At 35.0% G+C, this 20803-nt stretch overlaps 1 protein-coding gene across 1 annotated transcript in view; it reads right to left on the bottom strand.

The window, feature by feature from the left end:
* Positions 1–20803, bottom strand: part of BRD10 (bromodomain containing 10) — a gene marked incomplete at both ends in the record, with an annotated part of 105488 nt that overhangs the window by 72629 nt on the left and 12056 nt on the right. The window contains one exon of the mRNA XM_079706180.1: positions 3693–3893. Within this exon, the coding sequence (XP_079562306.1) occupies positions 3693–3893 (201 nt within the window). The remainder of the gene's footprint in view (positions 1–3692; positions 3894–20803) is intronic.

Here is a 20803-nt window from a genome sequence, read left to right as displayed (position 1 = left end):
ATGTAAGGCCAGACAGTATAAAACTCTTAGAGGAAAACATAGGAAGAACACTCTATGACATCAATCACAGCAAGTTCCTTTCTGGCCCACCTCCTAGAGAAATGGAAATAAAAACAAAAATAAATAAATGGGACCTAATGAAACTTCAAAGCTTTTGCACAGCAAAGGAAACCATAAACAAGACCAAAAGACAACCCTCAGAATGGGAGAAAATATTTGCCAATGAAGCAACTGACAAAGGATTAATCTCCAAAACTCACAAGCAGCTCATGCAGCTCAATATCAAAAAAACAAACAACTCAATCTAAAAATGGGCAGAAGACCTAAAGAGACATTTCTCCAAAGAAGATATACAGATTGCCAACAAACACATGAAAGAACGCTCAACGTCATTAATCATTAGAGAAATGCAAATCAAAACTACAATGAGGTATCATCTCACACCAGTCAGAATGGCCATCATCAAAAAATCTACAAACAATAAATGCTGGAGAAGGTGTGGAGAAAAGGGAACACTCTTGCACTGTTGGTGGGAATGTAAATTGATACAGCCACTATGGAGAACAGTATGGAGGTTCCTTAAAAAGCTAAAAATAGAACTACCATATGACCCAGCAATCCCACTACTGGGCATATACCCTGAGAAAACCATAATTCAAAGAGAGTCATGTACCACAATGTTCATTGCAGCACTATTTACAATAGCCAGGACATGGAAGCAACCTAAATGTCCATCGACAGATGAACGGATAAAGAAAATGTGGCACATATATACAATGAATACTACTCAGCCATAAAAAAGAAACGAAATTGAGTTATTTGTAGTGAGGTGGATGGACCTAGAGTCTGTCATACAAAGTGAAGTAAGTCAGAAAGAGAAAAACAAATACCATATGCTAACACATATATATGGAATCTAAAAAAAAAAAAAATGGTCAGGAAGAACCTAGGGGCAGGATGGGAATAAAGACACAGACCTACTACAGAATGGACTTGAGGACATGGGGAGGGGGAAGGGTAAGCTGAGACAAAGTGAAAGAGTGACATGGACATATATACACTACCAAATGTAAAACCAATAGCTACTGGGAAGCAGCCACATAGCACAGGGAGATCAGCTTGGTGCTTTGTGACCACCTAGAGAGGTGGGATAGGGAGGGTGGGAGGGAGGGAGATGCAAGAGGGAAGAGATATGGGGATATATGTACATGTATAGCTGATTTACTTTGTTATAAAGCAGAAACTAACACACCATTGTTACCAATTATACTCCAATAAAGATGTTAAAAAAAAAAGAATGTTAAGAAACAGACCTGTATATACCTGAAACCATCACAACATTGTCAATTAATTTAAAAAAATCAAATGTATTTCTGTATGTTAGCAACAAAATTAACTGAATTTTAAAATGATTTACAATTGCATCAAAAGCATGAAATTTTCTCTTCCTCAAAAAACACTGAAAATGAAAAGGCAGGCCACAGACTGGGAGAAAATATCCGCAACGCATATATATAGCTAACAAAGGACTTGTATCCAGAATATATAAGAGAATTCTTTAAATTTAATAATAAAATACACGGGAATGATAAAGTCAGGAAAGTGGTTTCTTCTGAGGACAGAAGAAAAATACAGAAAATCTTGATTAAAACTATGTTTATTTTGTTTAAAAATTGCTGGGTAGTTGGTACCTAGGCCTTTATTACAATTGTATTTATTCGTTGTTCCATGCTTAAAATATTTCTAATTAAAAAAGAAAAGGTTAACACTGTACCCAAAGAGAAAGTTTAATTCATAGTAAATTATCATAGTCACTAGACATTTGATGAAGGATTTTTCCCTTGTCTTATTCACCTATGTTTATTTGATGTTAAGCACAGGACACAGATAAATATATGTAAAATTGGAGAAAAGGAAAAGATTCAGTCATATCTCTAGTTTCTTACTAGCCATTCCTACTTAATTGCTTAAATGCTTCCCTCATCACTTCAAACAACTTATTAAAAACTGCAGTTCACTGATCTTTCTCCACACCATGGACTCAAGCTTTTTTATTTTCTTTGCTGATTCCATCATATTTAAGTCACAGAGATAGCATGCTGCTTAGGAGCACAAGCTTTATAACCAAACTGCCTGGGTTCAAATCTTAAATTTACCACTCAAAAATTGCCTGGCTTTGGGCAAGTTACTTAATCTCTCTGTGCCTCCGGACAAATGCTGAATACATACATACAACGTGCTCAGAGCTAAACCTGGCAAATAGTCCTGCTCAATAAATGTTAACCATTCTTTTTAATTTTCTTCTTATTGCTATTATTACAACTACCTCCTGACTCCTCTTTGTCTCTTCCTTTGTTCCCCCTATGTCAAGGAAGGTACTAAGTACTGTTGATTGTTCCCAGAACAATCTGACCTTCTCCCTATTTCTGGTTACCAGTAGTGGAGGTCTAGACTACTACAGCCTTCTTCCTACAAGCTTTGCTTTTCTTCAATTCCTCTCTATTCCAATGTATTACATACTACTGTCAGATTAATCTTTATCCCCTTCCATAAAACCCCCTTTCCTATAGCATAAGTAGTTCTATGAGGCTCTATAGAAAAAAAAGAAGTATTTCACAGTGAGTTCCCAATTAACCACTACTATTAAAAAGTATGGTGATAGAAAATCTCAAGGTTGAATTTTAATCCTACAAATATCAAAGCAAGCTAAATTTATTACTATAAGAGGAGCAAAAATATATTATAAATTGCCTTTGAGTAGCATTAGTAGTTCCCTATTAGGTCAGCAATCACTCCTAACATAGTTTGAGATATGATTTAGTATAAAAATCGCCAGTCTGGGGCTTCCCTGGTGGCGCAGTGGTTGAGAGTCCGCCTGCCGATGCAGGGGACGCGGGTTCGTGCCCCGGTCCGGGAAGATCCCTCATGCCGCGGAGTGAGCTCACGGCTGGGGCCGTGAGCCATGGCCGCTGAGCCTGCACATCCGGAGCCTGTGCTCCGCAACGGGAGAGGCCACAACAGTGAGAGGCCCGCGTACAGCAAAAAAAAAAAAAAAAAAAAAAAAAAAAATCACCAGTCTTTTTTGAGTAATCACTTACCTCTCTGGGCCCTAGACTCTTGCTATTAAAAAAAAATTACAGATGTGTCATCGATCTCTATGCTCCCAGAACCTAGAAGGTAACACTAATTGAGCACAACATTCTTTCCTGATGAATCCAGAGTAAGCATAGTTATCCAGGAAATCAATACTAATGGAGGACTGGCAGAAGTGAACCTATATGTCATTTTGAACTACACAATCTCTGGAGTTTCTCCTAATTTTAAACTTTAAAGGTCTGTGATTCTATTCTAAAGTTCTATGAATCTACATAAAATTCATCTCATTTAAAATTTATAATTCATTTAAGACTACTTCCAGAAATCTAGAAAGCACCCTGAAATCTTTCATACAAATTATTTTTGTATAGCTTCAAAGTAATTTGGTTTAAATTTTAAAACTGTATTTTGAAACAAATTTCATTGTGATATTTCAGTACTAACTCATATGTAGGTGAGAATGCATTTTGGAACACTATTAAAATGGGCCCAGAAATTTGATATGGGCACACAGAAGTTATACAACTACTCTTTGAAATGTAGTTCCTGAAAATTTGAACAACATGAAACTCAACTTTTTTTTTTTTAGCATTTACCTTTTTTCTTCTTTTGCTCTCAGCTGTTCTTCCTGTCTCAAAACTTGAACCATTACAGATTCAAAAACTCCACTTGTCAAGCCTGCCAAACTTCGTGGTGTTGACCGACGCCTTGTTGAAGTACATGCAGTTCCCTTCTCATCCTCCAATCCATAATAGCCTCTAGATGTAACTGCTATCGTTGTCTTTTCTCTCAAGTGCCTTGGAGAAGAATAAGTCAATTCACAGGTCAAATCTTCTGGGTAAGCAATAAACCCCCTTAACCAGCATCTTAAGAAGAATCCCTTTTGCTAACTACATAAAAATTACTTAGTTAAACCTTGCTTAGCTATGTTTCAGATTTTTATCCTCCCTACATAATTTCTAATTTTCCTTACTCATGTCATAAAGTCAGTCTGAGTGACAGTCTCTTCCCTACATTAAAAAAATATAAAATTGAAGCACTAAAATTAAGAATTAAAGATCTCTTTAATGAAAAAATTTTATTGTTTGCAAAATTAAATGTAGCTTATCTTTACATCTCTTCATATATTTCATACTACTATATCATTGCTATGGAAAAATATACAATCACACAAAAACATTTTGGGAGAGAAAATTTATGATATATAAACACTTTGAAGTAATTATAAACAAATGAAGCATTAGAATATATAATTTTAAGTTGTAAGCATTACAATATATAATTGTAAATTTAGAAACCTTGACTAAACTATAAAAAGAACCTAGGAATCTAGATTTCCTCTTCAACCTCACCATAAGTGTCTCCCTACCCTATGATATTTATTATTACACTAAGATACTAGTCTAATGCTTAAAGATAAGGATGAAAAATTTTCTTAGCAGTTTGCTTAATTATCCATAAATTGTCTTAATGAATTTGGATTAAAACTATTTACACTGAAGAAAGAAACATTAATCTTATAAAATTTTAAGTCTAGAATAAAAACTGAATTCTGAATTTATGAGTTAACTGTAAACCTATATGAGTTAATCGTAAAAAGCACCAGGGAAAGTATCTGCTGTTCTACCTCTGCAAAACATCCCAGAGCCTCTGAAGGCTTTGTACATGTTGTTTCTACAATGGTAAAATCAAGTCAATCTTAAAGTAAGCATTCAATATGCTGGATAAGAATCTATGTAAATTAAAATTTGACCCTGTAGTCATATTTTCCTGCTTTCCTATAGGCACAGGCTTTCTGTAATATAAAATAAGCTAAAGGTTCACCGAAACATAAACCTTTATGGCATGAAATATAATCAAACTCCTGTCCATCTTGGACTATATTTACAGTGGTTTATTACTCTAAGTTAGAGTAACTTTATAACGATCTTACTCTCAGGCCATCTAGGTCCCATGAATAGTATGACTGCAAGGTTCTACTGAACTGTGGCACTATTATGTGTTTTCTTTATTATGAGGAGATAACATTTTAACTAATTCAGCTTTAGGCAGGGCATAAACTTTTAAACTGGTTTTCTAGTAATGCTAAAGAACTTGAGCTAATCTATCCATACTGTTTCAGGCTGTGATCTTTTAAGCACAACAGCATACATCTATATAGTGGCTAACTGGCTGAGATTAAGGAATGTGGGCCCAAGGAAAATAAACTGGCAATAACAGATCCTGAATGGGTATACCTGGGTTCATTTTAGCATAGTGTTCACACTGGCGAACTAACTAGTTCTGTAATTTTAATTATTTCCTCATCAATACTAATGGAAAAGAACATTAATGGACAATATTACACTGAAATGTGATGACATGTCAGAGGTTACACGGTATGTAGAGCACTGGGGATAAGGAGAGTTGAGGGAAATATTAAGTCATATGGCTTATAAACTGTCATGTAAACAAGTCCGAAACTAAAGTTTACCCTTTAACTTCAGTCTTATAAGTAGAGAAGATGAAGTTATAAACTACTTTTTTAAACAGTATTTTCTCATAACAAAGAGGAATTAATATCCTTTATTACTCATCAGAAATAGGAATTTATAAGCTCTGATATTTATCATTCATAACCCAAATACAAAGAAAACGATGATGCTTCTCTTGTATCAATACATAAAGATGAAAGGGTCTAAGGAAAAAAATTCTCATACAACATTAGTGGGTATGTAAAATTGGCACAGCCTTCTTGGAAGTCAATTTGGTAATAATCATTAAGATTTAATGTGCACATATCCTTTGACCCATCATGCTTCTAGGAATTTACCCTATAGACATATATCCACAACTGTGAGCAATAACACACACACACACACACACAAAGTATTGTTTGTCATTCAAAAAGAACAACCTGGAAACAAATGTCCTTCGATAGAAGACAGGTTAAATAAAGTCATGTACATCACAACATGCAATACCATCATCCATTAAAAGCAACAGGTAAATCTGTATGTACTCACTATAAAAGATGTCCACATTACACTGCTGAATGTAAAGAAGTTGTCTGGGGGTAAAATATATTTTTTACCCCAAAAGGAATTATATACAAGTATATGTAAACATACATATGGCATCCAGTAGTGTGTGTTTGGGTACATGTTCAAACTCTCACCTAGATTACTTCAATCTCTTTGTGACATGTCTCCTGACTTCTACTCTGATCTCCCTCCAGTCTATCCTTCAAGCTGCAACACAGGTAATCCTTTTAAAAAGCCAATCAGATTATGTCATTGCCCTGCTCTGTCTCCTCCAAAGCCTCCCAGTTATACTTAAAATACAATGCAAAGTTCTGATGGCTTACAAGAGTTAGTATGATATGGCCCTCATCTATCTCTTCAGACCCTATTTTCAATTACTCTGACCTTAGCTTTTTGTGTTCTGGCCACAAAAGTCTCCTTGTTATTCTCAGTCACACCAACATCTGCTTTGCACTTCATCTCTCCCCTGAAAGGCACTTTGCCCCCAGATATTTGTATGGCTAGGCACTATCACTTCATTCAAATCTGTATTCAAATATCACCATATTTGAGAGGACTTCCCTGACCACCATAACCTGTAAAGGATTCCCTGTCATTCTCTATTGCTTTACTCTGGTTTCTTTTTCTTCATGTTACTTATCATACATTAATTATCTATTTATTTGGTAATTATCCATATCCTCACCAGAATGAAAGCTCCAGGAGGATAAACACTTTGTTTTGTTAATGGCTGTTACCTTCAGAGCCTCAAACTGTAGTATATAGATATAGTATTTGGAAGGATACAAGCCAAACCATTTATTTTTCATTTTAAATTTACACACATAAAGTTGAAAAATTCTAGCCATCTATTTTGTCCACAGTAAAAGAACACTGATTAAACATTTGTTACTAACTAGTACTTGAGTTTTCATTCATCAGAGAATAAAAGTCAATAAAATAAGATGAAAGTAAGTCTCACCTCCAAATAAGAATTGTCAGATAATCAGCAATCAAATAATACACTAAAATAACTCCCCCTTCCCAAAATTCAAGTTTTCCTTCCTATTAGGAAAATTATTCCATAAAATCAGTCTGACGGTAGTTTGAAAATAACAAATTGCTAACTGTAAGCAAAAGCTAAGCAATAATTATGGTTGATTCACTGAGTTTTATAGTTACCCTTTTCCTTTTTTTTCCCCCTCACAAAGAAAGCAGGAAAGGTCTTTTCTGTGGTGTTGATGCATTCCAAATTTCAGAATTCAGAGGTGCAATTTTGTTTAAAATTATTAAAATAAGTATTAAGGTGGAAGTAAACTGATATTAAGTTTTACTTAAAGTTAATATTTGGACTGACCCTCTACTATAAAAAGATGATTGGAAAGGTTTCCGCTATTACATGATTTTACATTACCAAAACAATGTAGAAGTGTCACCTATAAAAAGTTTATCTGTCCACTTAAAAGTTGGAAACAGAATCATCTAATGTGCTTTAAAATGTTCTAAATGAAGTTTCAGTCACTTTTTAAACCCATTTACTTAAAAAAATATTAAAATGCAATATAGCCCTCAGGGTCCTGACAAGAAAGAGATAATACTCAAAAGGAGGTGATGTTTAATAAAGACACCGTTTACAAATGTGCAGGTAAGGTTAAGGGAAACTAGGAAGGGGTGGTGAAGCACTCGTGGACTAGCTAGAGAGCATTATTATCACTCTAGGCTCAATAGGGAAAGGGGAGGGAATAGTTACTAGAACCAAGAAGCTGTCATTGTAGAAGAGGGCCACACGATGATGATGCAGTTACTGAAGCCCAGCAAAGACGCTGTTAGAATAAATATCCCTACCTCTCTGTCAGTGCCTCCAACTGACTGAACCCAATCAGAAGCCAGAAAACAAGGCAGACCAGTTGATAACAGTCCTTAGAGATCAGCTTCCTGGGGCACAGAGCATAGTGCACAGGGTGGAGAATAGATTTGAAGGTGCAAATGAAGATTATCCAGCACAACAGGAACTTAGTATTAGTTTTCAAGAGCAACTAACTGAAATTAGGAAAGGCAGAACTTTTTTTGGTGGATTTCAACAAAAACTTTTGCATGTTTGATAGATAAGCATCATTATGTAGTCAGCCCAGTCTGTCATGCACTTTCTCCATCTGAATTTGTGTATCTTTATGAGCTCTGAACTACAACAGTCTTTAAAACCAAGTACCAAAATAAACTCAACTTAAAACAAGCCTTTCAAATAACTCTACAGCCAATTATTAAACCAAGATTTTCAAAACTAATGAAGTATCAAAACGCCCTCACCAAAAATAACTTTTCATAACATTAATATTATTTTTTAAAATTTAAAATATGCTTAATCTCTCATTTCCAGGATCTAGTTTAATGTATTGTGATATATTTTATAATATATAAAGCATAATAGTACAGAAGAACCTATATATGATTTATAAATATATATGCATACAATAGGGGTACATATTCAAAACCTTTTCTGCTTGAGAAGCCAGATCATAAAAGTTTGGAGACCACTCCTCTCATCTCCAGCTTATATATGATACCCCTAACAGTTTTGGAACAAAGAAGTCTTCATCCACACCAAAGGAAAAAAAAAAAAAAAGCATTTATCACAGATTGTTAAACTTATTTCCTACTTGATCTTCTTTACTTTCTATTCTCCCAATTGTTACTCTTATTCCCCTTGCGTTTTAAACTCATCTTCATCCAGACCTCCAGTTCCTTGTTTGGTTCCTTTATTTGCTCTATTTGCTCTCACATAATTCAGCCTCTTTCAGCTATTCATATAGATAACTAAGTTGGGACCCATCATATATGACTAACCTCTTCTATCTCATCTCCCTTGACCAATTTATCTTTGTGTCTCAGGCACCCTCTCTCTCTCTTGCATCTCAGCTGAAAGGTCCTTCACGCCTATACCTCCACTACTAAGCACTGTAGGAAAAAAAAAAATCACCACCTTGTAGTTTATTGTCCAACTGTAACCTAAACTGGGCTCGCCTAAGATGACCTCTTTGAAGGAAGTCAACTCCCTCTTCGGTTCTCCATAACAGCAACTTCAAATGCCATCATTAGTCAAAAACTTCACCTCACTATCCATCATCATATAGCAGTTGACTTTGCTTATTACTTATTTCACAGAGAAAATGGTAGTTTTAAAGAAAGAGCTCGATTAACTTCCTGATTCTCAAAAAACAAAATTATCTGAATCCAAACAAAATATATCTGCACTTTAAGTTGCAGTGAAAAAAGTGTCTCTTATCAAAAACTAATCCTGCAGTAGGTTTTCAGAATTTTTACTTCATTAACTATCTCCTGGATCTTCAGCCTCTACCTGCTAGTTGCCTTTAGCATATAAACATGTCCAAGTTTTTATTAAAAACAAACCATTCCCCTTGAGAAGAGCCACATCTAAATCTTGGTCCATTTCACCTTTCATTCACACCTCAAACTGTCATTTGCCTGTACCTACTCTATTGAAATTCCTCTTCCCAAATGACCTCCTAGTTATGAAATTCAAGTGATATTTTTCATTTCTTATTCACTCAACCTCTGTATACCATCTGATTACTCTTTTATCAAGACCTTAAACTGGACTTTGCAGAAAGAACAGTTTTAGATAGGTAGGAAAGAGTGGAAAAGAAATACTAACTAAGAAGAAAAATATTCATTCATATTATTCAAATTCATTCATTCAAAATATTTACTGAGCAACAGGGATTCAGCAGTGAACATGCTGACAGTTTGCATATATTTGGGTTGAAACAATGGTGACACCACTGAAAAAAATGTTAAAGTTGAAAAGAAAAATATGAAAATTGGGAAGGAGACCTGGGTTAGAAATACACTTAGTTTTTAACATTTTGATATAACACTTGCACAACCAGCTGGGAAAGTTCTATGGACAGAAATATGAAGCTAAAACAAAAGGAAAGGCTCAAGATATCGATTTGAGAGTCTTAGTGATAAAGTTATAAAAGAGTCTCTCCACAGAGGAATAAATATAGGGAGATATGATCTTAGTGATAAAGTCATAAAAAGGAGTCTCTCCACAGAGGAATAAATATAGGGAGATATGACCTAAAGGCATAACTTTAGGGATTATCCATAATTATAAAGAAAAACATAGCAAAAGAAGAGGAAGACTCAAAAGACAATAGTTTAAGTTAAGAAACAGCACTATAAGGGAATTCCCTGATGGTCCAGTGGTTAGGACTCAGCGCTTTCACTACAGGAGCCCAGGTTCGATCCCTGGTCGGGGAACTAAGATCCCACAAGCCACGTGGCGTGGCCAAAAAAAAAAAAAAAAGAAGAAACATCACAATAAAAACCAAAGGAGAAAAGTTTTAAGTACCAAGTGATCTAAACTATTTAGTTCTCCAGATAGATGGAAAAAGTACTAAGTAAAAACCAAGGATTAAGCAAGAAGGCATTCATTAGTATGGAAAACTAATAAGGGAATAATTACAAAGAACCTTATAAGTTAAAAAATCTTTCAGTTAAAAAATCTTTCAAAGTCTCTGTTCATACCTGAAGTGGCACCAAATAAGTGACATAATTCCCCTAAAGAACAACCAAAGACCACCATAACTAATTTTTTGAAAACCAAACATTCTGCTTAGAATAAATTTCCATTTCTTGATTTTGCCTTACTAATTTAAGGAAGGGACAAAGGTAAATGTAAAGTTTTTATTTACATAGGAAGGATACTTGAGAAGTGCCTTACCAACCTCAACAACTCTGATAAGCATTTTTAGTAAGTTAGGGCTATTCTGTTGAACACTTTACTACCACTACAGCTAATCCTTACCATATAGAAGCAGTCATGAGTTTTCAGTACAGGCAGAACAGAGGGCTCCCTAGGTCCTTATCTTTCATATAGTCTGGTTATGTTCATGTTCCCTAGAAGATACTAAAGTGACAAGTCTGCAAAGTGGGCAGGTAGATAGCTTGGCTTCCTTTTCTTGGCTAACTCCTCTAACTATCTGCCAAGTACTGATGAGGATTTAAAGTAGGACACCGTAAATTCAAGATACTTTCAGATGTGACACAGACACAAAGAGGAAAGATGGGAAAGCTGGGGCGAGTGTTGCCTCTATCTACTTGAAATAAGAGGTCATAAAAAAGAGATGTAGGCACCTAACAAGAGCTGAAGGCTTAACTGAAATTAGGAGGATGTGGCAAGTGGATATTATGGTGTTCACAGAAAATAAACAATGCTACCAACCTCTTTCTTTATTGTGCATTTCAAGAATGGGGAAAATGTCATTCTTATTCCACACAAACTAGTAATTCCTGTTGTTCTCTCACATTATTTTTAATTTAAAAATGAATATTTTATTTTCCCCTCCTTTATTGAGATATAATTGACATAAACCACTGTGTAAGTTTAATGTGTACAATGTATTGATTTGATACACATATATTTTGCAACATTATTACCACCACAGGGTTAGCTAACACCTCCACTGGGTCACATAACTAAAAAGAAATATTTTAGGAATTCATTTCTGAATTATATCTTTCTTCTGATTAAGTTATCACCTTGCCCTCTGGGTTTTGCAAGGTCCAGCATGGGTTACAGGACTCTCTATCTGGCCCTGTTGCTGTCATTCCATCACTCACTCACTCCACAAACATTTACTGAGCACCTCTGGGTGCCAGCCTCTGCTTTGGGTACTGGGGATTCAGAAGACAGTGGTCTTTGTCTTCCAGGTACTTGCTGCTCTCTTGCATTTTCTAGCCATGCTGGAATGATGGAGATGATTTCCTTATCCAGATGTGCTGCTTGGTATTGCACCTCTGTATCAGTCTCTCTGTTCTTTCTTCCCCTTATCATCTGGTGAGCTCCCTTCCTTTCTTCAAAATCCAAGTCAGATCTCTCCCTCCATGGAGACGTCTCTATCTTTGACAATAATCATTCAACTCCATCTCATTGTGGTTCCTTCTTTATGTCTTTAGCAGTAGAAGATCTTTTCTGGTAGGTCCCAGTCTTTTTCACTGATGGTTGTTCTGCGAATAATTATGATTTTGGTGTGCTCATGAGAGGAGGTGAGCTTAGGGCCTTTCTACTCTGCCATCTTGGCTGATCTCTCCGTCTCCCAGATATTTCTTATGCCAAGTGACCAAAACATGGGTGGTGCAAATGTTGAGTCCACAACAGTATTTTATACTATTAAAAAATATAAAAAGTAACTTATGTACAAATAAAAACATGAAAATTTCATTTCTGGAAAATTCAGAAAAAATCATTTGACAAAGGACTCATCCTACCAGATATTAAAATGGACTTTAAAGTCACAGTAATAAATTTAATACCAGAAGTTGAATAGTTAGACATACCAACAGTAGTGGAGACAGTTCAAAAGTAGATCCAAATACACCAGGACTTTAATATATTACAAAAATGGTATACCAAAGCAATGGAAAAAAGTGATGCTGTGACAAGTAGCTGGATGTGAGAGAAAGATAAAGCTGGATTTCAACCTCACTCCTTGACCAAAGCAAATTCCAGACAGATCCATTTATTTGTTCATTCATTCATTTATTCCTTTATTCAATATTAAATACACATAGATACTGAGATAGGTGCTGGCATCAACACTTACAGGCAAGATTCCTCCTTGCTGAACTCACACGCTAGTAAGAAGACACACAAAAAAAGAGTAAAGAAATACATACACATACACATAAGTCTTAACAATAATATACTATAAGTTCTGTGAAGGACAGTCAAGAATAATTTCTCTGAGGAAAATGAGAGGAGGAGCCAGCCATGGCCAAAACAAAACAAAAAAAAATAAGCCAACAGAAACCCAAAGAAAACCTTGGGAATAAGAGTGTTCTAGATAAAACAAAGAGGAAGTATAAAGGTCCTGAGGTGAGAAATGGCTTGGTAGGTATATAAAGAACAGTAAGCCAAACTCCTTGCTATAGCCTAAGTGCCAGTGAAGTGCTTGATGCAGGGTTCTGACTTCTCAATGTACATTTTTTTTAAAGTTCACCATGGCTGCCAGGTAGAAAATGGACTCTAGGAGGAAAAAGCAGAAGCAGGAAAAACAAGTCAGGAAACTATAGCGGTATTTCAGGCAAGAGATGGTAACAGTTTGTACTTAAGTGGCGACAGTGAAAAGAAATGGGCAAAATTTAAAATATACTTTGAGGAAGAAAGCTCAGAAATGGTTGATATGCTTAACAAAAGAAATGAGTGAAAAGGAAGAATCAATTAAAAAATCATGTTTTTTGGCCACAGCAACTTCCCAGACAGTGGAGTCATTTGCTCAGAAGGTAAGAACAGGCTTAGAAAAGGAAAGCAAAACAATAAACCTAAAGTTCAGTTTTGAACATGTTAAAATTTGAATTGGCTAACTTTTATTCAACATAGTATTGGAAGTCCTTGTCACAGTAACCAAAAAATAAAAAGAAATAAAAGGAATCCAAATTGGAAAGAAAAGTAAAACTGTCACTGTTGGCAGATGACATAATACTATACACAGAAAATCCCAAAGACACCACCAAAAACTACTAAAGCTCATCAATGAATTAAGTAAAGATGCAGAATACAAAATTAATATACAGAAATCTGTTGAGTTTCTATACACTAACAATGAACTATTGGAAAGAGAAATAAACAATCCCATTTTGTATCACATCAAAAAGAGTAAAACACCTAGGAATAAATCTAAGGAGGTAAAAGAACTGTACTTGGAAAACTATAAGACACTAATGAAAGAAACTGAAAATGACACAAACAGATGGAAAGATATTTCATGTTCGGGGACTGGAAGAATTAATATTGTTAAGATGACCATACTACCCAAAGCAATCTACAGATTCAATGCAATCCCTATCAAAATACCAATGGCATTTTTCACAGAACTAGAACAAATAATTTGAAAACTTGTATGGAAACACAAAGACACTGGAAAGCCAAAGCAATCTTGAGAGAGAAGAACAGAGCTGGAGGTATCAGGCTCCCTGACTTCAGACTATATTACAAAGCTACAGTACTCAAAGCAGTATGGTACTAGCACAAAAACAGACACATAGATCAATGGAACAGAATAGAGAGCCCAGAAATAAACCCATACACTTATGGTTAATTAATCTACGACAAAGGAGGCAAGAATATGTAACGGGGAAAAGACAGTCTCTTCAATAAGTGGTTCTGGAAGAAAATGGACAGCTTACATATAAAATAATGAAATTAGAATATTTTCTTATACCATATACAAAAATAAACTCAAAATGTATTAAAGAACTAAATGTAGGACCTCCCTGGTGGTCCAGTGGCTAAGACTCTGCTCTCCCAAAGCAGGGGGCGGGCCTGGGTTCGATCCCTGGTCAGGGAACTAGATCCCACATGCCGCAACTAAGAGTTCACTTGCTGCAACTAAAGATCCCACATGCCACAACTAAAAAAAAAAAAGATCCCGCATGCTGCAACTAAAGATCCCACGTGGCACAACGAAGATCCTGCACATGGCAACAAAGATTCCACATGCTGCAACTAAGACCCAACGCAGCCAAATAATAAATAAATAAATAAATAAATAAATAAATAAATAAAAGAACTAAATGTAAGATGGAAAACCATAAAACTACCAGAAGAAAACAGGGGCAGAACACTCTTTGATATAATTCATAGCAATATATTTTTAATATTTCCTTTCCTATAGCAATAGTTCCTTTCCAATATTTCCTTTCCTAAAGCAAAGGAAACAAATGCAAAACATAAAAAAAGGGACCTAACTAAACTTAACAGCTTTTGCACAGCAAAGGAAACCACCAATAAAGTGAAAAGACAACCTACTAAATGGGAGGAAATGTTTATAAATATTATGACTGATAAGGGGTTAATATCCAAAATATGTAAACTGCTCATACAACTCAATATCAAAAAAACAAACAACCCAATTAAAAAATGGGCAGAAGACCTGAATACACATTTTTCTAAATAATACATACAGATGGCCAACAGGCACATGAAAAGATGCTCAACATTGCTAATCATCAGAGAAATGGAAATCAAAATCACAGTGAGATATCATCTTACACCTGTCAGAATGGCTATTATCAAAAAGTCCACAAATAACAAATGCTGGTGAGGATGTGGAGCAAAGGGAACCCTTGTACATCATTGGTGGGAATGTAAATTGGTGCAAGTATGGAATACAGTACAGAGGTTCCTCAAAAAACTAAAAATAGAACTACCATATGACCCAGCAATTTCACTCCTAGGTATATATCCAAAGAAACTGAAAACACTAATTTGGAAAGATACATGCATCCCAATGTTCATAGCAGCATTATTTACAATCGCCAAGATATGGAAGCAACCTAAGTGTCCATCAACAGATGAGTGGATAAAAAAGATACGGTGTACATATATATACAACAGAATACTACTCAGCCATAAAAAAGAATGAAATTTCATCATCTGCAACAACAAAGATGGACATGGAGAGTATTATGCTTAGTGAAATAAGTCACACAGACAAAGACAATTACTGTATGATATCACTTATATGTGAAATCTAAAAAATAAAACAAATGAATGAATATAACAAAACAAAAACAGACTCACAGACATAGAAAACAAACGAATGTTTACCAGTGGGGACAGGGGATTAACAGGTACAAACTACTATGTATACAATAAATAAGCTACAAGGATATATTGTACAACACAGGAAATATAGCCAATATTTTATAATAGCTTTAAATGAAGTATAATCTATAAAAATTTTGTATCAGTATGCTTTATACCTGAAACTACTATTGTAAACCAACTTACACCTCAATTAAAAAAAAAGAAAAAAAGATAAAGCTTCACACAAACAGAAAAAAAATCAAAAAACAAAAAAATGAGACACCCAGCTGAATACAAGAAACTAGTGACAGTAGTAGCCTATTTTACTAGGGGACCAGAAAAATGTAGAGGAGACATTTTTATTGTAATAATTCTTGTATTGTTTAATTTTTTGCCACTAAGATGGACACATTATTTTGTAAATTAATAAACTACCAATAAGACAAATACTAATCACTGGATTGCTAACCAAAGTCCATGTACATTAGTTACACTGTTTCCTTCAGATTTTCACAGTTGTTATACTTTATATGCATACTTATTTTTAATAATTTATACTTCAAATACATACTGTCAATCCCACCACCACAAGTATTTAAATGCTCCCTCCACCTTGAAATCTTTAATGATCCTATTCTCCCCAGCCTCTCTTTCACGTAGAAGGCTCCTTTCTCTCAATCCCTTCAACTCTTGCTCATAAGCAGCAAGCACTGTGATTAAGCACCTGGGCTCTGGAGCCAAAGAGTCTGGATTCAAATCCAGCTTCTGCCACTAATTAGTTTGGGCAAAATAATTTTTCTGTGTCTCATTTCTTCATTTGTAAAACAGGTTATGTAAATCATTAATTACTTCAGGAGTTGTGGGGATTAAATAAGTTAATACAGATAAAGCCTTTCAAACAGAGTAACATACAATGGCATTTAATAAGGCAGCCAAAACAGGCTACCTCTACTCCTTGCTCTAAATTGGCAACTTAATCATAAGTACTGTTGAAAAGGATAGTTATAAAGTAATGAAAACATTAGGAAGTAACTTGTGTGATTGGAAACATTTTAAAATAGTTTTAAGGTATAGTCTTACTATAAATCTCACAAACTCATCATGCCATGACTGATGGCTTCAACCTATTTCTTAATGAGTTAGGCAAATTTTTTGTAAGAAGTCTTGTCATTTTTTTGTTGTTGTTGGTAGCCAAACAAAGTACTAGATAGCTAATCCACATGGCAAAAAATAAATTTCTTAAAAGAAAAAAACTACAGGGTCAAACAAAAAAAAAACAAAACCATCACTACAGGGTCCTACTGTTGTTAACCCATTCGTGTGTAGCTTTACATGTAACAATATTCACACACAACAATCAAAGAACAAGTAAAATCAAATCTAGTAAGTGATAAGCAGAATATATGGCAAAATATGTAAACTATATGTGGAATATCCAAATTCTGTATTGAATTTGGGTGTGTATGTGAGAGTAAATGATACATATGTATACAGATGAGAAAAAGAAGGTTAACAAGTGATATCTGATGGGAGAGGTGATTTTTATTTTTTGACATATTTCTATTTTTTTTCAAATCTTCTTCAAAGAGCATGTATTAAATAGAATGCTTAGCAGAGTATTTAGCATATAGAAAGAAATGAATAAATGTTAACTCTTAGTAAAAAAGGACTTAAACTGCTAATAAAAAATTAAAATAGGGCTTCCCTGGTGGCGCAGTGGTTGAGAGTCCGCCTGCCGATGCAGGGGACATGGGTTCGTGCCCCGGTCCGGGAAGATCCCACATGTCGCAGAGCGGCTGGGCCCGTGAGCCATGGCCACTGAGCCTGCGCCACGGTCGCTGAGCATGCGCGTTTGGAGCCTGTGTTCCGCAATGGGAGAGGCCACAACAGTGAGAGGCCCGCATACAGCAAAAAAAAATAAAATAAAATAAAATAGATCTCAGTTATCTTATCATTTACACACTTGCCATAAAACTTAAAAATAAAGACTTGATTTCAATTTCACTACCAACCAAATTCCCTACCATGGAATTAGTAAGTAGAGGAACTTACTAACGTACTGGCAATTGTATCACAATCAGGGATTCAGATACACTGGAGGATATAAATGGTTCTGTGGATCACCATGAAATAATGTCATATTTAATACATTTAAATGTTTCTACCATCTTTTATTTAGCATGTTATGCTATTTATTTTAAGATGATGTTCTTATAAGTATCTATCTGTTAAAAATACAGGTTTGGGTCTATAAAAACCAAGCTGTCAAATTAAGCACAACCAGCTGATATTATCAATATGTATTTGTAATTTATTAATTATACTTGTCCTATTCATTTTTTTGGTTACTGGTAAACAAAGTTGTAGAAAATAACTTGGAAGATACAGTAAGTTAAGTTGGTAAAATTCTGTATTTAACATAATTTTTTTCCTCTGAGAACTGTGAGAAGACTGAAATTATCCAATTAAAGAAACAAAACTAAGCCCAACTTAAATTATTTATTTACATATTTAAACCTAGTGTATTATCTAAATTATTTGGCAAAAGAAAATACTGTCTTTCTCTTCTTTCTAGCATTATTCTAATATTTTTGCTTAATAAAAAACATATCTTTTCAAGATCAATAAAACTAAAAGCTGGTTCTTTGAGAAGATAAACAAAACTGATAAACCATTAGCCAGACTCATCAAGAAAAAGAGGGAGAGGACTCAAATCAATAAAATTAGAAATGAAAAAGGAGAAGTTACAAAGACACTGCAGAAATACAAAGCATCCTAAGAGACTACTACAAGCAACTTTATGCCAATAAAATGGACAACCTTGAAGAAATGGACAAATTCTTAGAAAGGTATAACCTTCCAAGACTGGACCAGGAAGAAATAGAAAATATGAATAGACCAATCACAAGTAATGAAATTGAAACTGTGATTAAAAAATCTTCCAAAAAACAGAAGTCCAGGACCAGATGGCTTCAAACATTTAGAGAAGAGCTAACACCTATCCTTCTCAAACTCTTCCAAAATATAGCAGAGGGAGGAACACTCCCAAACTCATTCTACAAGGCCACTATGACCCTGATACCAAAGCCAGAGAAAGAGGTCACAAAGAAAGAAAACTACAGGCCAATATCACTGATGAACATAGATGCAAAAATCCTCAACAAAATACAAGCAAACAGAATCCAACAGCACATTAAAAGGATCATACACCATGATCAAGTGGGGTTTATTCCAGGAATGCAAGGATTCTTCAATATACGCAAGTCAATCAACGTGATACACCATATTAACAAACTGAAGGAGAAAAACCATATGATCATCTCAATAGATGCAGAGAAAGCTTTCGACAAAATTCAACACCCATTTATGATAAAAACCCTGCAGAAAGTAGGCACAGAGGGAACTTTCCTCAACATAATAAAGGCCATATATGACAAATCCACAACCAACATCGTCCTCAATGGTGAAAAATTGAAACCATTTCCACTAAGATCAGGAACAACACAAGGCTGCCCACTTGCACTACTATTATTCAACAGAGTTTCAGCCACAGCAATCAGAGAAGAAAAGGAAATAAAAGGAATCCAAATTAGAAAAGAAGAAGTAGAACTGTCACTGTTTGCAGATGACATGATACTATACATAGAGAATCCTAAAGATGCCACCAGAAAACTACTAGGGCTAATCAATGAATGTGGTAAAGCTGCAGGATACAAAATTAATGCACAGAAATCTCTTGCATTCCTATATACTAATGATGAAAAATATAAAAGAGAAATTAAGGAAACACTGCCATTTACCACTGCAACAAAAAGAATAAAATACCTAGGAATAAACCTACCTAGGGAGACAAAACACTTGTATGCAGAAAACTATAAGATGCTGATGAAAGAAATTAAAGATGGTACCAACAGATGGAGAGATATACCATGTTCTTGGATTGGAAGAATGAATATTGTGAAAATGACTATACTACCCAAAGCAATCTACAGATTCACTGTAATCCCTATCAAATTACCAATGGCATTTTTTTTTTTACAGAAATAGAACAAAAAATCTTAAAATTTGTATGGAGACACAAAAGACCCCGAATAGCCAAAGCAGTCTTGAGGGAAAAAAGCAGAGCTGGAGGAATCAGACTCCCTGACTTCAGACTATACTACAAAGCTATAGTAATCAAGACAATATGGTACTGGCACAAAAACAGAAATATAGGTCAATGGAACAGGATAGAAAGCCCAGAGATAAACCCACGCACCTATGGTCAACTAATCTATGACAAAGGAGGCAAGGATATACAATGGAGAAAAGACAGTCTCTTCAATAAGTGGTGCTGGGAAAACTGGACAGCTACATGTAAAAGAATGAAATTAGAACACTCCCTAACACCATACACAAAAATAAACTCAAAATGGATTAGAGACCTAAATCTAAGACTGGACACTATAAAACTCTTAGAGGAAAACATAGGAAGAATACTCTTTGACATAAATCACAGAAAGATCTTTTTTGATCCGCCTCCTAGAGTAATGGAAATAAAAACAAAAATAAACAAATGGGACCTAATGAAACTGAAAAGCTTTTGCACAGCATAGGAAACCATAAACAAGACAAAAAGACACCCCTCAGAATGGGAGAAATTATTTGCAAACGAATCAACGGACAAAGGATTAATCATCAAAATATATAAACAACTCATGCAGCTCCATATTAAAAAAACAAACCAATCCAAAAATGGGCAGAAGACCTAAATAGACAGTTCTCCAAAGAAGACATACAGATGGCCAAGAAGCACATGAAAAGCTGCTCAACATCACTAATTATTAGAGAAATGCAAATCAAAACTACAGTGAGGTATCACCTCACACCAGTTAGAATGGGCATCATCAGAAAATCTACAAACAACAACTGCTGGAGAGGGTGTGGAGGAAAGGGAACCCTCTTGCACTGTTGGTGGGAATGTAAGTTGATACAGCCACTATGGAAAACAGTATGGAGGTTCCTTAAAAAACTAAAAATAGAATTACCATATGCCCCAGCAATCCCACTACTGGGCATATACCCAGAGAAAACTGTAATTCAAAAAGACACA

Source organism: Hyperoodon ampullatus (assembly GCF_949752795.1).
Source record: "Hyperoodon ampullatus genome assembly, chromosome: 6".
NCBI lineage: Eukaryota > Metazoa > Chordata > Mammalia > Artiodactyla > Ziphiidae > Hyperoodon > Hyperoodon ampullatus.
Note: the sequence above shows the minus strand (reverse complement) of the source record. Positions and strands in the feature narration are given on the sequence as shown.